The sequence below is a fragment of the Polyodon spathula genome, chromosome 2, assembly GCF_017654505.1.
Source record: "Polyodon spathula isolate WHYD16114869_AA chromosome 2, ASM1765450v1, whole genome shotgun sequence".
Classification (NCBI taxonomy): Eukaryota; Metazoa; Chordata; class Actinopteri; order Acipenseriformes; family Polyodontidae; genus Polyodon; species Polyodon spathula.
In genome coordinates this window covers 51255783-51273969 of record NC_054535.1, presented here as the reverse complement: position 1 = coordinate 51273969, position 18187 = coordinate 51255783, and the positions used below count along the sequence as shown (strand labels likewise).

General features: G+C 37.2%; 1 protein-coding gene across 2 annotated transcripts in view; it reads right to left on the bottom strand.

Moving 5' to 3' along the window:
* LOC121297964 (guanine nucleotide exchange factor subunit RIC1-like) overlaps positions 1 to 18187 on the bottom strand; it is a 119739-nt gene that overhangs the window by 12975 nt on the left and 88577 nt on the right. The window contains exons 6-21 of one of the 2 annotated variants that reach the window (XM_041224630.1): positions 17389 to 17525; positions 15459 to 15550; positions 14535 to 14623; positions 12837 to 12981; positions 12546 to 12594; positions 11640 to 11792; positions 10324 to 10527; positions 9340 to 9378; positions 9053 to 9163; positions 8393 to 8482; positions 7483 to 7643; positions 5620 to 5758; positions 4906 to 5022; positions 3140 to 3874; positions 2361 to 2519; positions 1936 to 2072 (exon numbers count right to left, since the gene is read on the bottom strand). In XM_041224630.1, the coding sequence (XP_041080564.1) occupies positions 1936 to 2072; positions 2361 to 2519; positions 3140 to 3874; positions 4906 to 5022; positions 5620 to 5758; positions 7483 to 7643; positions 8393 to 8482; positions 9053 to 9163; positions 9340 to 9378; positions 10324 to 10527; positions 11640 to 11792; positions 12546 to 12594; positions 12837 to 12981; positions 14535 to 14623; positions 15459 to 15550; positions 17389 to 17525 (2557 nt within the window). The remainder of the gene's footprint in view (positions 1 to 1935; positions 2073 to 2360; positions 2520 to 3139; positions 3875 to 4905; positions 5023 to 5619; positions 5759 to 7482; positions 7644 to 8392; positions 8483 to 9052; positions 9164 to 9339; positions 9379 to 10323; positions 10528 to 11639; positions 11793 to 12545; positions 12595 to 12836; positions 12982 to 14534; positions 14624 to 15458; positions 15551 to 17388; positions 17526 to 18187) is intronic. The other variant, XM_041224619.1, reaches the window with a different exon arrangement.

Genomic DNA, 18187 nt, shown 5'->3' with positions numbered 1-18187 from the left:
TGAGAGCGGTACAAGAATTAATGTCTGCAGGCAACAGTGAAGCACGGTGGAGGTTCCTTGCAAGTTTGGGGCAGCATTTCTGCAAATGGAGTTGGGGATTTGGTCAGAATTAATGGTCTCCTCAATGCTGAGAAGTATAGGCAGATACTTATCCATCATGCAATACTATCAGCGAGGCATCTGATTAGCCCCAAATTTATTCTGCAGCATGACAACGAACCCAAACATACAGCAAAAGTCATTAAGAACTATCTTCAGCTTAAAAGAAGAAAAAGGAGTCCTGGAAGTGATGGTATGGCCTCCACAGAGCCCTGATTTCAACATCATTCAGTCTGTCTGGGATTACATGAAGAGAGAAGTAACTGAGGCTGCCTAAATCCACAGAAGAACTGTGGTAAGTTCTCCAAGATGTTTGGGCCAACCTACCTGCCGAGTTCCTTCAAAAACTGTGTACAAGTGTAATGAGAAGAATTGATGCTGTTTTGAAGGCAAAGGGTGGTCACACCAAATATTGACTTGATGTAGATTTTTCTTCTGTTCACTCACTTTGCATTTTGTTAATTGATAAATATAAACTATTAACATGTCTATTTTTGAAAGCATTCTTACTTTACAGCATTTTTTCACACCTGCCAAAAACTTTTGCACAGTACTGTATATGTGCTTATTATTACATATTTTAATAACATTCTACCTGACGTTGCAAAATATTCACAATTACTCCTACGTTGGAAAAAACACAGTTTTTCTGCTGGTGGACTACAATAGACTGCAACACAAACCACTGCTGGCACGTTGAAATTGAAAAACCTTTTTTGACCCGTCTTTTTGAAGACTCATTTTCAGATTAAAACCTCAATTAAACCAGTTTAAATAGAATGCTGCAATTCATGTATCATTTGGACTAAATTTGGTACGTTACAATTAACCCATGTTTTTTTTTTTTCATCGTCTCTCTTGTCTCCATTCTTCACGCCTCTGTGGAATAAGATTACATTAAATAGAGGTGCAGATCGATGCTTTTTAAAAAATCTTAATTTTTTAAAAATGTAATCGCTTTCAACAGTAGTAAATGACATGCTTTATTCTAACCACACTGAATAGATAATGAAATACATGTATAGTGTTACTGTACTATGTTTGTGTATAGCATTTGCTTTTAACAACTGTCTATTTAAAAACAAATAACCATACTTTGTGTCAAACACGCAGTTTGCGTTACAAGGTCCATTGCAAAAATAAAAATAAACAAAAACAGAGAAGGATTATTCAACCACAGGATGCAGTTTCTCATAGTATAGCTATGCAAAAGTGAATCTCCTTTACGTCACATAACATGGACAAGCGTGGTAAAGTCAACGGCGCTGAAGGGATGCATTATCTCATGTGGTGTAGTTTTTCATGCCACACCGGCCACAGCAACAAGCAGCAATGAGAGACCGATGGAAAACAACAGGCACAGCAGCAAGGCCTTCACTGTTAGAGCTTTGCTCCATAATGTAGTTCCGTAACTAACTTTCTGTTCAAACAACAACTGCACTTACAGCGTTTTACGCGCGCGAGTATATTATTAAAATTGTGCCGCAGGGAATTATTTTCGGTATGCTGAGAGGGTCAAGGCAGAGGGTGAAAAACACACGTTAAATAATTAATGCGTTAAACCAGAAATTAACTGCAATTAATTGAGAGCCCTAATTTGTATGATTCTCTTTCCACAGCCAGGCAAACTGTTGACAACTGATTTGTTGCTCGTCTCTCCAATGTACCTATTGACCTGGAGTTCAATGGGAAAGGTCAACAGGAATTGTACACTTAATAAATAATAAATCTATCGCACCTCGTTCTACTAACTTACACTCCCTGTGTGAATTCAATCATGAAGCTTCTAGTTTTTATCTTATTTTACCATATAGAACTGCAGTTTTGAAATAGTACCTTTTGGCAGACGGTCCTGAAGGCATGCTTAGCGTCTTCTGGAGACTGAATTTCCAGGCTGCGAGACTGTCTGTTGATTGTGATAAGCTGATACTTCGATGCCTAAAGAATTCAAATCCTCCTGCTGAGCTGGGTTCCTATAATAATAATAATAATAATAATAATAATAATAATAATAATAATAATAATAATAATTTCTACATTTTAAGATGTTTTAATATTGTTTTTCACTGAAGTTACAACCTGACACTATACATCCCAAAACTGACATCACTGATTAAAAACTGTTGTCGATTTCAGAAAAAAAATGGACATACAGACCCTATTTAAAATCTGTATTATGTGTACTATAATATTGTGCTTATTTTGTGCATATACAAATATGTAACAATCTTAATTTGAAAATAAATAAATAAATAAACTACCTGAGTGGTGGGTGTGGTCGGTGGTGTCTCTGTTTCTCCAGAGCCAATGGCTTTCAGAAATCTAATCATGTGACGGCACAGGTCCCACTTCCCCTGTTCCAGAGCGGTGTTGAAAAGCAGTGTCGCGTGCTGTCTGCTTACTGCTGGTACTTCCATGTTCTGAAATAAAAATATATCGTTCAGGTTCTTGTACAAAGTTGCAACTCAGAATTTCCACCCACGTTTTTTGAGTTGTCCCATTCTGGTAAAATGACAGTGATTAAAAGACGACTTTAAATTTGCATACCATTTAATGGAATATGCCTATATTTAATGTATTTGCATTGTCTTTTACTGTTTGTATTTAATGTACTATGCCAATGTATTTAATGTAGTATACACTGTTCCTCACTATCTTGTAAAGCACTTTGTGATGGTTATTTGCCACATTTAATAAAGTGACAAGAAAATTTCAGTCTCTGAGCAGGCCTGAGAAAGGTGGAATTTCTGTAATGAGGCTAGTTTAAAATAACGACCAGAGGTGTACACTAGCTATTTAAATACACTGTTTAACATTATGTTCTTACTGATTAAGTATAGAAATTGAATAAACACTATATGTGTTTGTAACAACAATTCAGTTGGTTACACCAAAAAACAACACACAAGAACAACCTCCCCAAAAACAAACTAAAAAAAAAAACAGTACAGTATTTATTCAAAATACTTATTCAGATATATCTCATTTATCAAGGATTCCAGGGAATTACAATTGTGCGAGCGTGTGCATGTCTGGTTACCTGTAAGATAATTAGATAGGAAGCAGCTGTTTCTAGGTCCTGTGCCATGAGACACTCCTCAAACAGGTCCTTAGGGTTGCCGACAGCAGCAAACAAATAGTTCCAGAGGGCGTACTCTGTCTTCCGGGCACAGTGCACAATGGTCTGGAGGAAGAGGGGGAACTCGGTAATGAACTTGGCCACAGTGGGAAGCAGAGGGTCGGGAATGGGTTCCCGCGAGGTAGCTTCCTCTTCCAGCACCACGTGGACCATCAGCTCCAGCACGTGAGGGAAGTAAGGAAGGCCGGCACAGGACTGGGCCAACAGCAGGGCCTGCTCCCCTAAGTTGCGCACCAGCAGCTGCCGCAGGATGTGGTGGAGGTAGATCTGGGAGGTGCGCTCCACGGTGCAGAAGGGGAAAAGTGCCTCCAAGGGCTCGCCAGCCCCAGCCACCCCCGCACGGGGCAGCCCGTCATACAGCACCGTTTCGTTGGTGGCCCCCAGCACCAGAGCGTCCTCAAACAGCACCGCCAGTGGGTAGATGTTGATGTGGAAGGGCAGCATGATGCGCCTTGACAGGAATGAGTGTGGTTTTCGGTTGTCCCGGGGGAAGAGTGGCAGCCACACCTTCATGCCTGCCTCCCCACAGGACAGCCACAGTGCCTCCAGAAGGTGGCGCTTATTCTTGTTGGCCCGGCAGGTCGTCCACACATTCTCCACGCACTGGGCCAGGACCACAGGGGCGCAGAATGGAAGCTGAAAGCAGACCAGAAAATGTTTAAAGAGGTTTAAGCAGACAGTAGGTGAATATTTATAGAAAAGATTTATCAATTAATGATTAATAGCAAGTACAGCAGAACCTGCCACATCTGACTTAATTGGTTCCAGGGTCCATTGGATATGTAACAATATCATATCTGAGAGGGAGCCGTTATACTACATTGTAGTTGCTTTATTAACACCAGGGCATTATAAATTAACAACGCCAGGTACATCAGTGTATTTAAAACACCAAAGTACGGTACTGCACGCATTACTATACAAAGAAAATCGGTAATAATTAAGAAAAACAAAGCACTGTTATACAATATTTGGCAATTTACAAAACAGCATTCCAAAAACAGTTCTTACTATGCTTTCTCAGTCCATGCTAAAGTAATCCAACGGTTGTTTGTATTTTGCACTGTAAGTGCATGTTAACCTGAGACGGAAGTGGGGTTTAAAAAAACAAACAACAACAAAACATCTTGTTTCAGCTTTTCAATGGTACAGTAATTCGATTAATCCCTTGCTTTCCTTGTTTTCTTTTACTGAACATGGCTGAAATGGCAGTTTGTTTTACATAAAGTGACAACATGTAGAAAATGAAACTTAACTCCCAATGCACATTCTTTTTTGATTATCTGCAACTGAATCTATTCTGTCCTACAAAAGAGCTAAATATACTGCTTGAGATCCATAATTCAATGTGACTTGATCAGTTTCTATGTGCGAATGACATACCAGAGGGTCATCAGTTAATAGATGGTACTGTATCTTACATGATCGGATACGACAGGTTCTGCTGTCATGGGAGTTTCTTAAATAACCTGCCAATATAATTGCGCAAATAGGTGCATGCATTATGTATTGGGAGCATGTACCCAAGTATAACACCATTTCCCTCGTTGAGTTCAAGTATTATTAATTCCTTGTGGCAACTGAAATGTTTGTTTAAGGCCTGGAAATTACGTTTCTGGTAGTGCTTGAGTGTTGATAACAGCTTTATAATATGCAATTATTCCTACCAGCTTCTTTTGATTCGCTATGGTCTCTTTTTCCCGGACCTGAGGACCAGAGCGATCCCTCTGTAACATGATCAGCTGCCCTGCCAGGTTCAACATAATGCTCTCTGCAGCAGAAGCCTACAAGAAACAACATCATGACAAGACAAAACAGATTAAATAAGGCACAAACCAAAGCTGTTTCAAAGCCACACAGTCTGTTCAGCAGTATTTAGATATACTAGGATTCCCAATTTGTGTATATTTCTTATGCTGCTACTGTCACGACACAGCAAATATGAATCCTGCAATCCTGCTTGAATTTTATTTGTACCACTGATGCAGGCAAAAAGTTCAAGTTTTTTTGCACTTTGCAAAACAGTGATACAAATACGTCGTTTTCATTAAAACATTATGGCATAATATTTTAAATAGGGCTGCTTGAGCTTAGCACAAAAATAAGAATGCCAAGCTGATTTTGATTTATATCTATTCTTCTTTCAAACAAACATTATGAAGTGTTATGAATTAAAGGCTAAAGTGTATTTTCTAAATACGCTGTTGTAACTAACCTAGCTTTGTTAGGTTGTATACGAGCGATGTGATGAGTTGCATATATGGATAAATACACAAAACAAAATAGCCTCAGTGGATACGAAAACTGCATCTAGAGGAAACAAAACTACATTACATTCCCACTCTTGTAGATCTGTGCGATCTACAGCTGTGTACACATGCCTGCTGTGGTGCTTTCAGGGTGATGCCAGTCTCAGTTCTCACGGAGGTCAGTGTCACTGACACCACAAGGGCAGGGTGGGGGATGTATCGAGACATGGACACCTCTTGGAGAAGCTCAATACTGGCAGTTGGGTTTGTACTGAGGGAAAAAAACAAGATTTACTGTACATAACATATTAAAAAAAATGAATCTAGTGCCTTCAGGTTAAAACATCTGAAGCCTCTTTATTTACAGGTCTGACAGAGACAACCACAGGTAAAAGTGATTCCTGCACCTCAAGTGCTGGCCTGAGAAGGACCAATCTCTACGGGGTTAGGGGGGTACTGAGGATCCATATGCATGCAATCTCCAGCCCTGATCTGAGCAGCTACTAGCTCCACTGGGAATTGTGGTTTTGTGATACACAGATACATGATTTGAGGCAGATGCTGAACCAAAAGAAGCTGAACTGAAAACACTCAACCCTTTTCAAAAGCCAGCCAAAATCAAATATTAGTGATTACCAACATATAAGTGTACAAGCCAAGCCGAGCTTTGGCACATGACAACATGCAGTAAACGTAAATCAGGACTGAACCACTATTCATTTTTATTAACATTTTATTTACCCAGTTAAACCCAGTCTAGGCTAAGGATATCTATGACTTTCTTACAGACAGGTTTTCTGAGGCTGAACTGATCTGCTAGGGGAGCTTTTAATACCTCAGTTTTCACTCCTCACTTCTGTGGTCTCAACAACTATAGACAGAGATTGGCGGCAATCCAATTCTTCAATTTTTTGATAGCGGGTTAATTAGGTTTATTTATTAGGTTAATTAGGTATATTTTTTATTTGTTATCATCATTAATATTATTAATATTTCAGTCACGACTACAATTAATAGGCTTAGGCTATTAATTAATAGGCTTACTATGCCTTGCAGGTGTTCCACAATTGTGGCAACACAGGTTTAAAAAAAAAAAAAAAAAAAAAAAAAAAAAAACTCAATTTTCAAATTTCCATGGGGTGATCTTCTGTAAGTTTTACAACTCCTCAATTCAGCCTTCTATATACTTTTAATGCTGTTCTATTAATGGCTTTATTGTCTGCTGTTGTAATTAAGGCAATATACACTGTGTTTAACTATAGGCCTACATTCATACTTGTGATATCCATAAACCAAATATAAAGTTTAAGAAATTTACAGAAGATTATAATGCGGAAAATTGAAAATGGAGATATCTTTTTTTTTTTTTTTTTTTTTAAACTGCATTAACACAATTAAAAACAGACCTAATTAACCCGCTATCAAGGAACTGAATTGCCGAGGAGGTGGTGCCATTCCAAACTCAGACCAATTGTAGCTGGAATGCTGCAGCTCTATTTTAAAAATAACTGTCCGGACGACAACTCGGAGTTGAACTAACATGATATATATATATTAAACAACAAGGAACTATTTGTAATATTTAAAGTATTAAAAAAGTATGTTTGTTTTATTGATTAATGGCACTGGTAAGCATGTAACTTGCTTAGAATTCGAAAGTGTAACCATTTTTATTTTATTTATTTAGCAGACACATTTATCCAAAGTGACTTGCACATGTTACGCTGTAATACAAGGTTACAGTTCAAGAATAATTTGTTATAAACTAAAATACAACAGAGACACAACAAGTGCAAGAAGAACAACAATAAATGCTACCCAATAGTACTGTTTGTGTGTCTTATAATGTGTGTAGCAAATAGCCAGCCAAGGTGGCCTACACCCTATTGAAAGAGTCATGGCAGGTGTTTTTTGCCCAACTACTGTCTTTTTAATATTGTCCTCTAAAGTCTCAGGAACAGTAATTCTTGTATAAAGGTTTGGTAAAGCACTCACCTGTCCTGCTTCTTCTCAACACTGTAAAGGCAAATGGAGCAATCTGCTCTAAATAATATCACCATGTTCCTGAAAACGTTTATTAGCAACGTCTCTGAATGCAGTTTGGTGACGTTGGCAAAGGCGTTGTCGAGATTGGAGGACCTCAGGTAGAGTCTTAGCTGAGAATAAAAGAACCATAAGCTGGTTAGAATATAACAACCACCTTTAGTGGAAACGCCAACCTCTAAGGAAAAGCTACCTCCCTGAACCAATTGCATAAAAACATTTAATAAAAGGGGGAAAGGCGGGTCAATAGCACAAAAGAATGCCGGATCCTTTTAAGTTATAATTACTGAAAAAGTAACAAAGAGAGATGCATCAATCATTTAAAACAGACAAACTTACTGATTCTTCAAATGCAAACAAACAATGAGCACTTCAGCCCCGATAAAAAAAACAAACAAAAAAAAAACATCAATTCAGCCAGTAGGGGCAAGTCCTGAACAGAGTGAAAACACAGAAGAAACATAGACCATAAATTGCACCGGTGTGTAGCCTGTCAAAGAGCTTGCAGAAACGGCAGAAAAAAATCAATGCGCTCCCTCTCTGGCGTAACCTAGCAACCATTTATAGTAAGCAACGAACGAAATCTCCAATTAGTTGAATTACTGAGAACAGATGAACAGAAAAATAGGAAATGGAAACCTGGCCAGGTTTTAGTGCTGTCCAATTACGCAACAACACATGGGGCGCTTATTGCACCATAGAGAAACATTTCATTTATGCGGCAGGTGCCACAAGAAAACTAAAGAAGGAAATAGTGCCTTACAAAAACACTGTTAAACGAGACCTTGCTATTTGTGTTCACAATATCAGCAATGTATTTTTCATCTTCAATTGTAAAGTGTGAATTATCTTTTTCACCTACCTCTTCTTGTTGGGCTATCAAATTATAACAGGCAATTACAATGAAGTCATTCCACCATGCTAAGCCACCAGTCACCATCATATTGTGCTCCTAGAAATGCAGGAAACAAAACATCTTTTACTACAGACTAAAGGTTGGTAAATGAGCTATTCTAACATCACATCCTTAAAGACTACAGATTAAAGGACAGCCTCCCAAAAACTGTGGTCATGTATTGATGATCAATTACAGTAGTGTTGTTTCTATATTTTACATAGTTTTAAGAAAAAGCGCCTTGGAATAATATAAGGGGTAAAAAAAAAAAAAAAAAAAAAAAAAAGACTTTATCTTTATTTTGACTATGGTATGAGGATCACACCAAAGACCTGAAAACTCACTTTGCTGCACACAGGCCTCTAGGTGGTGTCAGGTGGTGATCATATGTGCTGCACAGGGAGCTAATCTACTGTGCTGTGGAAGGAAAATGGTCTTCACTCGATTTAAAGTGAAAATGGCCTAGAATACTGAGTGATAAGGGACTAATGATAGGTAAGAACAATGTTGTAAAGCTTTGCTGAAACAGTTAGTTTTCTGTTCGTACACCATAATTAAAAATAATTCAAAAAATCACTTTTAGAGTATGCCGTTTGAAAACAATGTGTAAATAAGACATTTTCAAACCTGGGTGATATTTCCAAACAGTTTCCATTTCCTTGTAACGAAGGAGTAGTGTGCAAAGCCAAATCTGCCAGCTACTGCAACACACTGTCCCAGTGTGTCTACAGCTGCAAACTGCAAAAGTAGCAAATAAACATGCACGTCGTCAAAACAGGTTTACTAAAACAACGTGTGGACATATTCATTTTTTTCAATGCACACGTTTTCAACATGACAGACAATACATTCAAGGTACAGTACTTACTGAGGTGCTAGAACTGAAACAAATACTGACTAAATACATAACTCACCCTTATTGGCCAATTGCTGTCCAAATATGTGCTGTGAATCTAGGTACAAAAAAGACAAAGTCTTTAAAATCACATTAACTATACATTTCCATTCAGTTTGCTAGTTTGAAATCAGTATCAACAGAGACCTGCTCTATTGTAATTCCACTCTTCCAATTATCTAAATAATGCTAAAACTTAGATACACACACTGAGATTATAGGATATATATATATAGCATAAAAGCATGATCCAATCTTACATACTATCATTTTCGAAAACAATTTTAGAGGCATTGCGGTGTGCTATACACAGAATGTGTGAGGTACACTGCAGTTTACATATGCATCATGGTTCACAACCTACATGAACACTAACCCGTTTTTCATGCAACTGTCTGTCTGTACATGAATTTTGATTGAGAAAAAAATAAATGTTACATTGGGATTGTCTATAACAAGTGTAGTTTTTGCTTCATTGATAATATAGTAAACACAGTTTAAAGTATGATTCATCCCACTAAGTATTACTATTTGCTTTATCCCTGTGTTTTTAGCATACCAGAGGAATGTGTTTTAAGAGAGGCGTGCTTTATGCATGTGTTTTACAAAAGACGTGTTACATTATAAAAATTACAATAATATATCCTATTACAGGATGACACAGAACACTGCCACCATTCCAATTGTACTTTATTGCATGAGGTTTTACTTTAACTTTTGTATACTGTGGTTAATAGGTTTTGCCTCACTCTTTTGGGCTTGCTCTATAAATGTCACTGTAGCTAATCAGTACTGACAAAACCCAAAGATAATTTTAACAGTTGGTTGTAGCTAGCACCTTTTTATAGAGTAAAGACTCTGCAGACATTTAATATTGTTGAATCCAACAGGGGCAGAGGAAATCACATTACAGCCAACGTCATCAGGAATTCTGGATCTAAAATCCACATGTCAGTGAAGGTTCACATTAAACCTCAAATTTGTAGAGTCATGTATTGATTACCTGCACAACATGCCAATGTCTGTGTCCTAATAAAGTGCTTAAACCCTGAGATATTGAAATGGTGTTGGGGAGGGGATTCCTTTCCTTGAAAGCCCGGTGGTCAGTGTTGGCGGAGGATGTACTGGTACTCTGGGCCTGAGCTGGGTCCCCGCATGTCAGGTACAAACGATCCTCCCCCTGCAGCAGAACCTGCTCTTGGGTACTCTACAAAGAAAAGGCCACAGCAACATTGTAGTAGGATGCAGTGTAATAGCAGAAGGCTTGCTTCAGAGAAACTTATTGTTTTAAAACTCTTGCATGGACTTTGCAGTGTAGCACTAGCCATTTAGAGTACTTCTGGAAACCGGTGTTACAATCCAGCCAAGGTGCCAAGTAAAATTTTAATAATGGGCTCATTTTAGGACCTAATTGAAATAAGTCTACATCACAAAGCCACCACACAATGTACCACAATAAGTAGACAAATTATCAGGGCATGTTAAGGCCAGGATTGAAAACAACACCTTGTGATTCCTGAGGACACAGTGACTGTCTGAAACCAGTGACCCCTTTCATGAGCACTAAATTCAGACTATTTTTCAAAATAATTTATACTTATTGAGGGAGACGTTAATGGTGTTTACTTAGTTGATAAATTGTCTGCCAGTTTCCTACATGTCTTCAAAAGAGTAAAAATAAAAATGCCAGTGACTCTGCAATTATACAACTTTCAGCACCTGCCATTACAGTGATCATAATAAACCATGTAGTGGTTTATGTCAATGACATCACAGTCGGAAATGAATACTTTATGAATGTCTATACATGTATTTTTCATTTTAACATTTGTCATGGGACCCATAGGATTCTAGACCAATTCCAAAAGTAAACAGAAGAATACATTTGTTAAATAACTGTGATACTTCATACATGTACCAAGACCTTCTGTGTTTGTATTGTCTGACAAAGTAAGACTGCCCTTCCAGCACACAAAGTCATTATTAGGTACTGTAACAGGAAGGAGCAGTTTAGTCTTAACATACAACGCTGTATTAAAAAAAAAAAACCAAACAAACAAAAAAAAACAAACATCTAATAACAGCTATAGAATGATGAAGCTATCCAGCACAAGAGGAAAACATAAAAAATGTTCCTGGTGTTAACAGTAGGAAATAAATACATTTTGAAGCAAATTCTTACATTCTTCATCCTAAATCCTAACATGAGTAATTGAGAGGTTTGTCAATGTATTTCCCGGTCAGGCAGTTATCGCAATGCAGTTTATCAATGCGTTGCACATCATTTGGCAGGTCTGCCTATTTAAATTCGCCACCTACCATGCAAGGGTTCACTGTTAAGGCGCTCTTGATGAACTGAAATTGCAGGATATCAGATTGCTGCGTGGCAGCTTTGTTCTCCGACTCGCTTTCCAGAGGCTTGGAAACATCGCTGCTGATAACCCACAGGTGATAACCTTCCGCACCCCAGCTCTGGAGAAAAACAGGGAATAACTGCTAAACAGCCGACTATTTACACACTGTTAACACTCTGCAGGAGCAAGTTAATTGTGTCTCATGCAAATTGATATATATTATATATTCGTATGAGCTTAACATGCAGCCTACAGCACTCAGTATTCCCAGGTGGTCTCATATCTAAGTACTAACCAAGCCCAACATTGCTTTGCTTAAGCTTCGCATGGTAAGCTTGATTTGAAGAGCTTTTTGCCGTCAGAGATGTTGCCCAGTGGTCACTACAAGGAAGTAGCTCTTCTTGACCCCCATGCAAATTGATCAAAGTTGCTCACTGCATATTTAAATTGTCTTTTCTAAAACAGTGGGTTACTGCTCAAGAAGTGTTTATATCCAGCCAGGGTGACTAAAAAATAAAATGAATACATTTGACAGAACAATTTGTTGTGTGTGCTTGGAGCAGTAGGACTGGTAATACAGGGAAGGAATCATTTTGTCAAATACTACCTACCCAATATTGCTCTTGACTGTAGCTAGTGCTAGAATCCTTCACCTTTACTAACATTACATTTGAAAAAAGAAACAAAGTGCAAGACTAAACAAACTTATATTGGAGTTGAGATTGAAAAGGTAATATTGGGAAAGCAATTAGTAAATGTTCTAAAGCAGCTTCATACAGTCTACATAGAAACACAGAAACATGGAACTAGGAAATCAGAGTGATATACTTATTAATTAATGCTTTTCTATCACAAGAAAGAAAATATTTACCATAGAGCTTATCTTAATAGGGTCTTTCTTTGTGCCATCAGATCGATAGCTGTAAAACAGAAAGAAGAAAAAACACAACTTAATGTGAAACAGTTGTCAATGTGCATTACTTTTACTGCCCGCCCCAAAACAACAAATTCAGAATTTGGATTATGTTACCTGACAGTATGAATGTCAGTTACAGTATTTAACCACTCGGGGGGGGGGACGACGACTACGTGCCATGTATAATTTTAATTCAAGACAGAAAGTTCTTTATTTGAAGCCAGGAAGTACTACTACTCTACTCACGCAAAGTCCTCTCCTAGCGTACAGATGAGGTGAGCACCAAACACACTCCACAAGGATAGGCCTCCACATTCCCAAGTCACCATGGTCACACTGTAATCTGGTGACCAACGGATCAACTTCACAGCTCCTGTTTTATTCCAAGCGTCTGTTAGAAAAAAAAAAAAAAAGGGTGAGTCTAGTAATGTCTGTACGTTGCCTCATTCTGCTGAATGGTTGATCTGTGCAGCTCACAACAAATGAAGTCAGCATGTTTATATTTTGCACCTTTAATGGTGTACAGTTGTAATATGTTACAGCATGCTGCAGCTCCCATGCTCGGTGTCAGTGAAGTCCCGAGCTGACAGCATGTAACAGACAGCTCTTACGATTACATGTTCCCGTTTATTTTTCAGAAAAACAAGTTAAGAGTTCTGTGTGCTATTTTATTTATGATATTAAATACACCACAGCAAGCACACTGTCATATACTTGATATGCTTTCATTAGCACAATGTGAGAGCAAAATTTAGTGTGTTTTTTTTTTTTTTACTGCAATCAAGTAAGTTGCAGTACATTTAATTTGTAATTCCCTAAATATTTTTTTTTTTTTCTCAGCAGTACACTTACTAATTAGTCACACACGTTTGATCACCATCACAACTGTTGCATGAAACTGGGGCTACTGTATTCTGCTGGTGTTAATACAGCACCTCTCTGCACTTACAACCATTTATATCTGATTAAACTGTTACTATCCTTCTCTCACACTTCAATTTATTAAAACACTTTTTTTTTATACAGACCGACATTCAGAGCACGTTAATAAATACTGACACATGCATTTAGGGAGAGGCAGCGTTTTTGTGTTAAAGGCGCCTAACCCCCCAAAAAAACAGTTGGCCAAAATATGGAACCATTTTACAGTCTAGAGCTCTGTAATGTAATTAATAATAATCCGTCCTAATATTAATGAGTGTAAAATACAATAAAAGTAAGAAATTTGAATTGTATTACATTCACGTACTATTATGTCCATTACTGCCTTCATCTTGACTTGAACTTCGATAATTAAAAAAAGCCAACTACATTAGTTCAGATGGAATGGTCCCACTCTTCCTTTTCAAGTTATTTAAGAATTAAAAAATCCTTCAATTGGTAAAACTAGTCCTTGTACATTGATCTAACTCCCAATAGGGGGCAATAATATACCACCAATATCAATACACTGTTGTAACCAGTTCACAAACCATACCAATGTGAAACACAGTACCTTTTCAATAATGAAGTTCCCCAAAACCACCACTTTTAAAATAATTTCACTTCTCCATTTATTTTCTCAGCTTTGTAAATATCACATTTAAACTGCTTCAGCACAGAAACAACGCGCATATTGGTTCACAATGCTGCAGTGCCTCACAACTATGATTACATTGACATTTAAACATATAATCCATTGGTTTATCATGGACATAAATGGTTAATGTTCTTCAAATGTATTATTATTACTGTAGCAATATTTCTAGCTCAGGAATTAAAAATGATATTGCCTGTGATACTGATAATACAGTAGTTAATAGGGAACCCATATAGAAAATGTACTTTTCATGTTAAAAACCTTATCCATGTGCAACATTTTTTTTTTTTTTTTTTTTTACCTGCACCAGACACATCACATTTTACTGTAGTTTGTGAGATAAGTTTAAAATAGTTAAGACTTACCAGGATAGTGTTTTGCTGTTAATTCTAACTTGTGCGAAAGCTGCATTGATCCTGTTGCTGCATCTATTGTGTAAACTAAAACAGAGCCGCTAGAAAGAAAATATTAAGACTTTATTTTATGCAAGGATAAAAAAGTAAGCTTTAACAGTAAAACAAACAAAATGCTGTCTTAAGCTTTCAGTAAACTACTAACAGATGCTTGATAATAGATGTCTGACACGATGAGATAAATCTTTTGTTAGAGGTGAGGGGCCATTTTAGAAGAAAGCAGTTTCTTTTTACATAGCTGTGATGCACAAATCAAGAAAGTCAATGAAACCATCTGTTTCTTAGTACAGACATCTGTGACCCAAGACTTTAACCACTTCAGTCCTGAATTATTTTTGCAGAAATTAAAAAAGGAAAACGAGAACATGAAAAAGCAGTATTTTCTTTACATATATTTAAACACTACCTCAGACTCGAACCAAGGAGTCAAGGTTCTGACGTGATTTCTAACAGCATATGCTAAGCGTACGGCGCCAAGATAAGGCAGAACCTTGAGGTCCCACCAGGACAGAAAGCATTTACTTATTTTTTTGTTACACATTGGCTTTATTTAATTAGTATTATTATTTGGTCCTTGTTTTTTTTCTGTCCACTTCATGTGTTACAGATAATAAAACCCCACCTGATGCAACGTATCTTCCTGTTGGCAGTGTAGAATGCCATTGTCTCAGGTCATGAGGTCTATTACCTGTAAAACTGGTTTCACCTTAGTAAATATGAAAAGAAAGACGAGAAAAACAAAACAAAAACAGCTCCAAAACGATAGTGGAATTGTAAAAATGTTATGATTCTGAATGTCTTGGTTGTTAAACCATGGTGGAGCATTTTCTTATTTAGGAGAGCACCTCCAATCTCTATGCCACAAACACAAATTACCTTGCACATCCAAACGCCATTAATTGGTACTTGTTGTTTACAGCTACACAGGTGCCGTCTAGTACATCCTGTGCCCACACACCTCGCAGTTGCTAAAAATAAAATAAAAAAATGAATAAAAATAAATAAATCTGCAGAAAATATCAAAAAGGAACTTTTAAAAAAAGTTTCTTCAGATTACATTATATTGCAACATATATCACATTGTAAACATAATCCTAAAATGAAAGCTGTTTTGTTGATCTTTTGGTAAAAGTTGTGTTTAACTCGTGTTCACTTATCATCACTTCAATTTAATTATCTAATTATTTCCCCAGGACAGCTGAAAAGAGATTCAACATATTACTAGTGGAGTTCTGGATTAATAAACAATTACTGAAAAATACACTGAATATTACTCAGGCTGTATGATACAAGCTGATATGCACGCCAGGAGAGGTCAGAAGGGAAAACCACGAATGGATTTGCCTTGAGGGGTTAATCTTCCCAGAACTAATTTTTTCCGTTACCTACAGGTCCAGAATTTTGTCTGCAACAAAACTGCACAATTTCCTCTGTTACCCCCCAAATCTCTTACTGATTCTATACTTGCATGTAACCCAAACTGTAATGGCATGATTTAAAAAATATACACCACTACTTTCCCCCTACATTGTCCACAATTAAATTGTTGTGGGAAAAAGATTTAGGTTTCAATTTCTCAGCTGAGGATTGGGAGCAAATCCTGTCTCGGGTTCATTCATCCTCGATCTGTGCCAGCCATGGACCAAAATAATTTAAAAAATTACATCACATCCATTTATGTAAGACTAAATTGACTAAAATCATCCCGGATTTGGATCCAACCCGTGACAGATGTAAGCAGACAACCGCCTCCCTTATACATATGTTTTGGTTATGTCCCAGGTTGGCTCCTTTCTGGACCTTCATTTTTGAAGCTTTTTCTCAAATTATTGAAACTAACAATGATCCCTCTCCATTTATTGCCTTTTTTGGTGTAGTTCAGACATGACATCCCTCTGATCAAGTTGCAGTCAGGTTCCCTGGCCTTTGCAGCCTTGCTTGCCAGGCGCCTAATTCTGTTTAACTGGAAGCAAGCTGCCCCACCCCACGCTCTCACATCCACTGGGTTATGGATGTCATGCAATTCCTTAATCTTGAAAATTATATTCACTCTTTAGGGGGACACAGAACAATTCTACAGAGCACGCCAGCCCTTTTTAACATTCTTTGAAGAACTCCAGCTCCATCTCGCTCCTTGGGCCAGCTGAAGACCTGCTACAGTAAAAGCTCTCATCCACCCACTGTTCTTTGTATTCACTCAATGTGACTGTGTTTCCAGTTACACTGCTTTTTCTCTCTCTTCTCCTTTCCAACTTTTTCCTCTTTCTTTTCTCTATGCTTTCTGTAAATGTACTTCTGTTGATAATATAAAATCAATAAACAAAGTTCAAAAAAATTTTAAAAAGCCCTGGTGACTTTCCAATTGACAGCAGATTCCTTAGGTTTCTGGGACTCAATAGGCAGCCAGTATGCCCCATGAGTGACCCACAGTAGTTACAATTATTTAAAGAGATGTTTAAAAAAAAAAAAAAAAAAAAAAAAAAAAAAAAAAGGTTAATAAAATTAAAATGGCTTCAAGCCAAAACATAATACTGTAAATTGCTGCAGTTCGTCAATTCAACTGATCTTAACAGTGGCTGGTGTAAATATCGCCAGCATTTAAATAATTCAAATATGACTCTTCCAGGGTTCTTTTTCATGTTTTTACATTATTTAAATATAAGTAGTTTTTAGATTTGCTACCGTTTGTATGAATATAGCCCAATGTGTCCGACATATATAATATATAATATATAATTCCTAAGTGGCCCATTGAGAAATCGAGTACACATAGAACAATTACTTGTGGTAAGTAACTGCCTCTTACCTCTGCAGACAATCTGCTTGAGATTGGAGTAATAAAGCCCACGCGTCCATCATTAAAGACCACAGCAAAGCCATCCAGGGTTATACAGTACTCCATGTCTCTAATGTGCACACCTCTGAAATCCAGCGAAGGTCCTGCTAATCACAGAAAGCAAAAACGCTAAATAGTGACAGTTTGAACTTCAAAACACAGCACCGCGTAGGAGTTCTGATTACGCTTTCAATTGAACAGTATATTAAATATGAAGGCATTTTCATTTTTCATATTTACAATTAATGGTTGGGTTTTTGATAATTAGTTGTTTTGTTTTTTTGATAGCCTTGAATCAGTGAAATATTTATTAAAACATTTCTGTAATGGAATCCTGTTTTAATGTATTTTCCAATTAAAACTGGATTCGTCAAAGACCACACAGAAAAATGTGGATTCGTCAAAAGAAACCAGTAACTTGAATCACAGCCGACAATGGCTCATGGTTCAATTGTTAATACTAATATGCTTTAAATGCCAAGAGGTGGACTGTCAATGGTGTTTTTAATGAATATAAGTTGATTTTGAAATGTTTTAAGAGGAATAAACAACTTAAAGTTGTGAATTTGTCAGTACTCAAGTGGAATAATCTCACAGATTCAGCACTTAACTTTGTTTAACTTAGTCATCAGTAATCTATATTAGAGGTACCTAGAAGTATCACAATCAACTATCCGATTTAGGGAAGCTGCGAATGACTTGCTTTTTCTAACGTTTGGAATTATATTCCACTGTTTTTTAAAAAAAAAAAAACAACAAAAAAAAACCC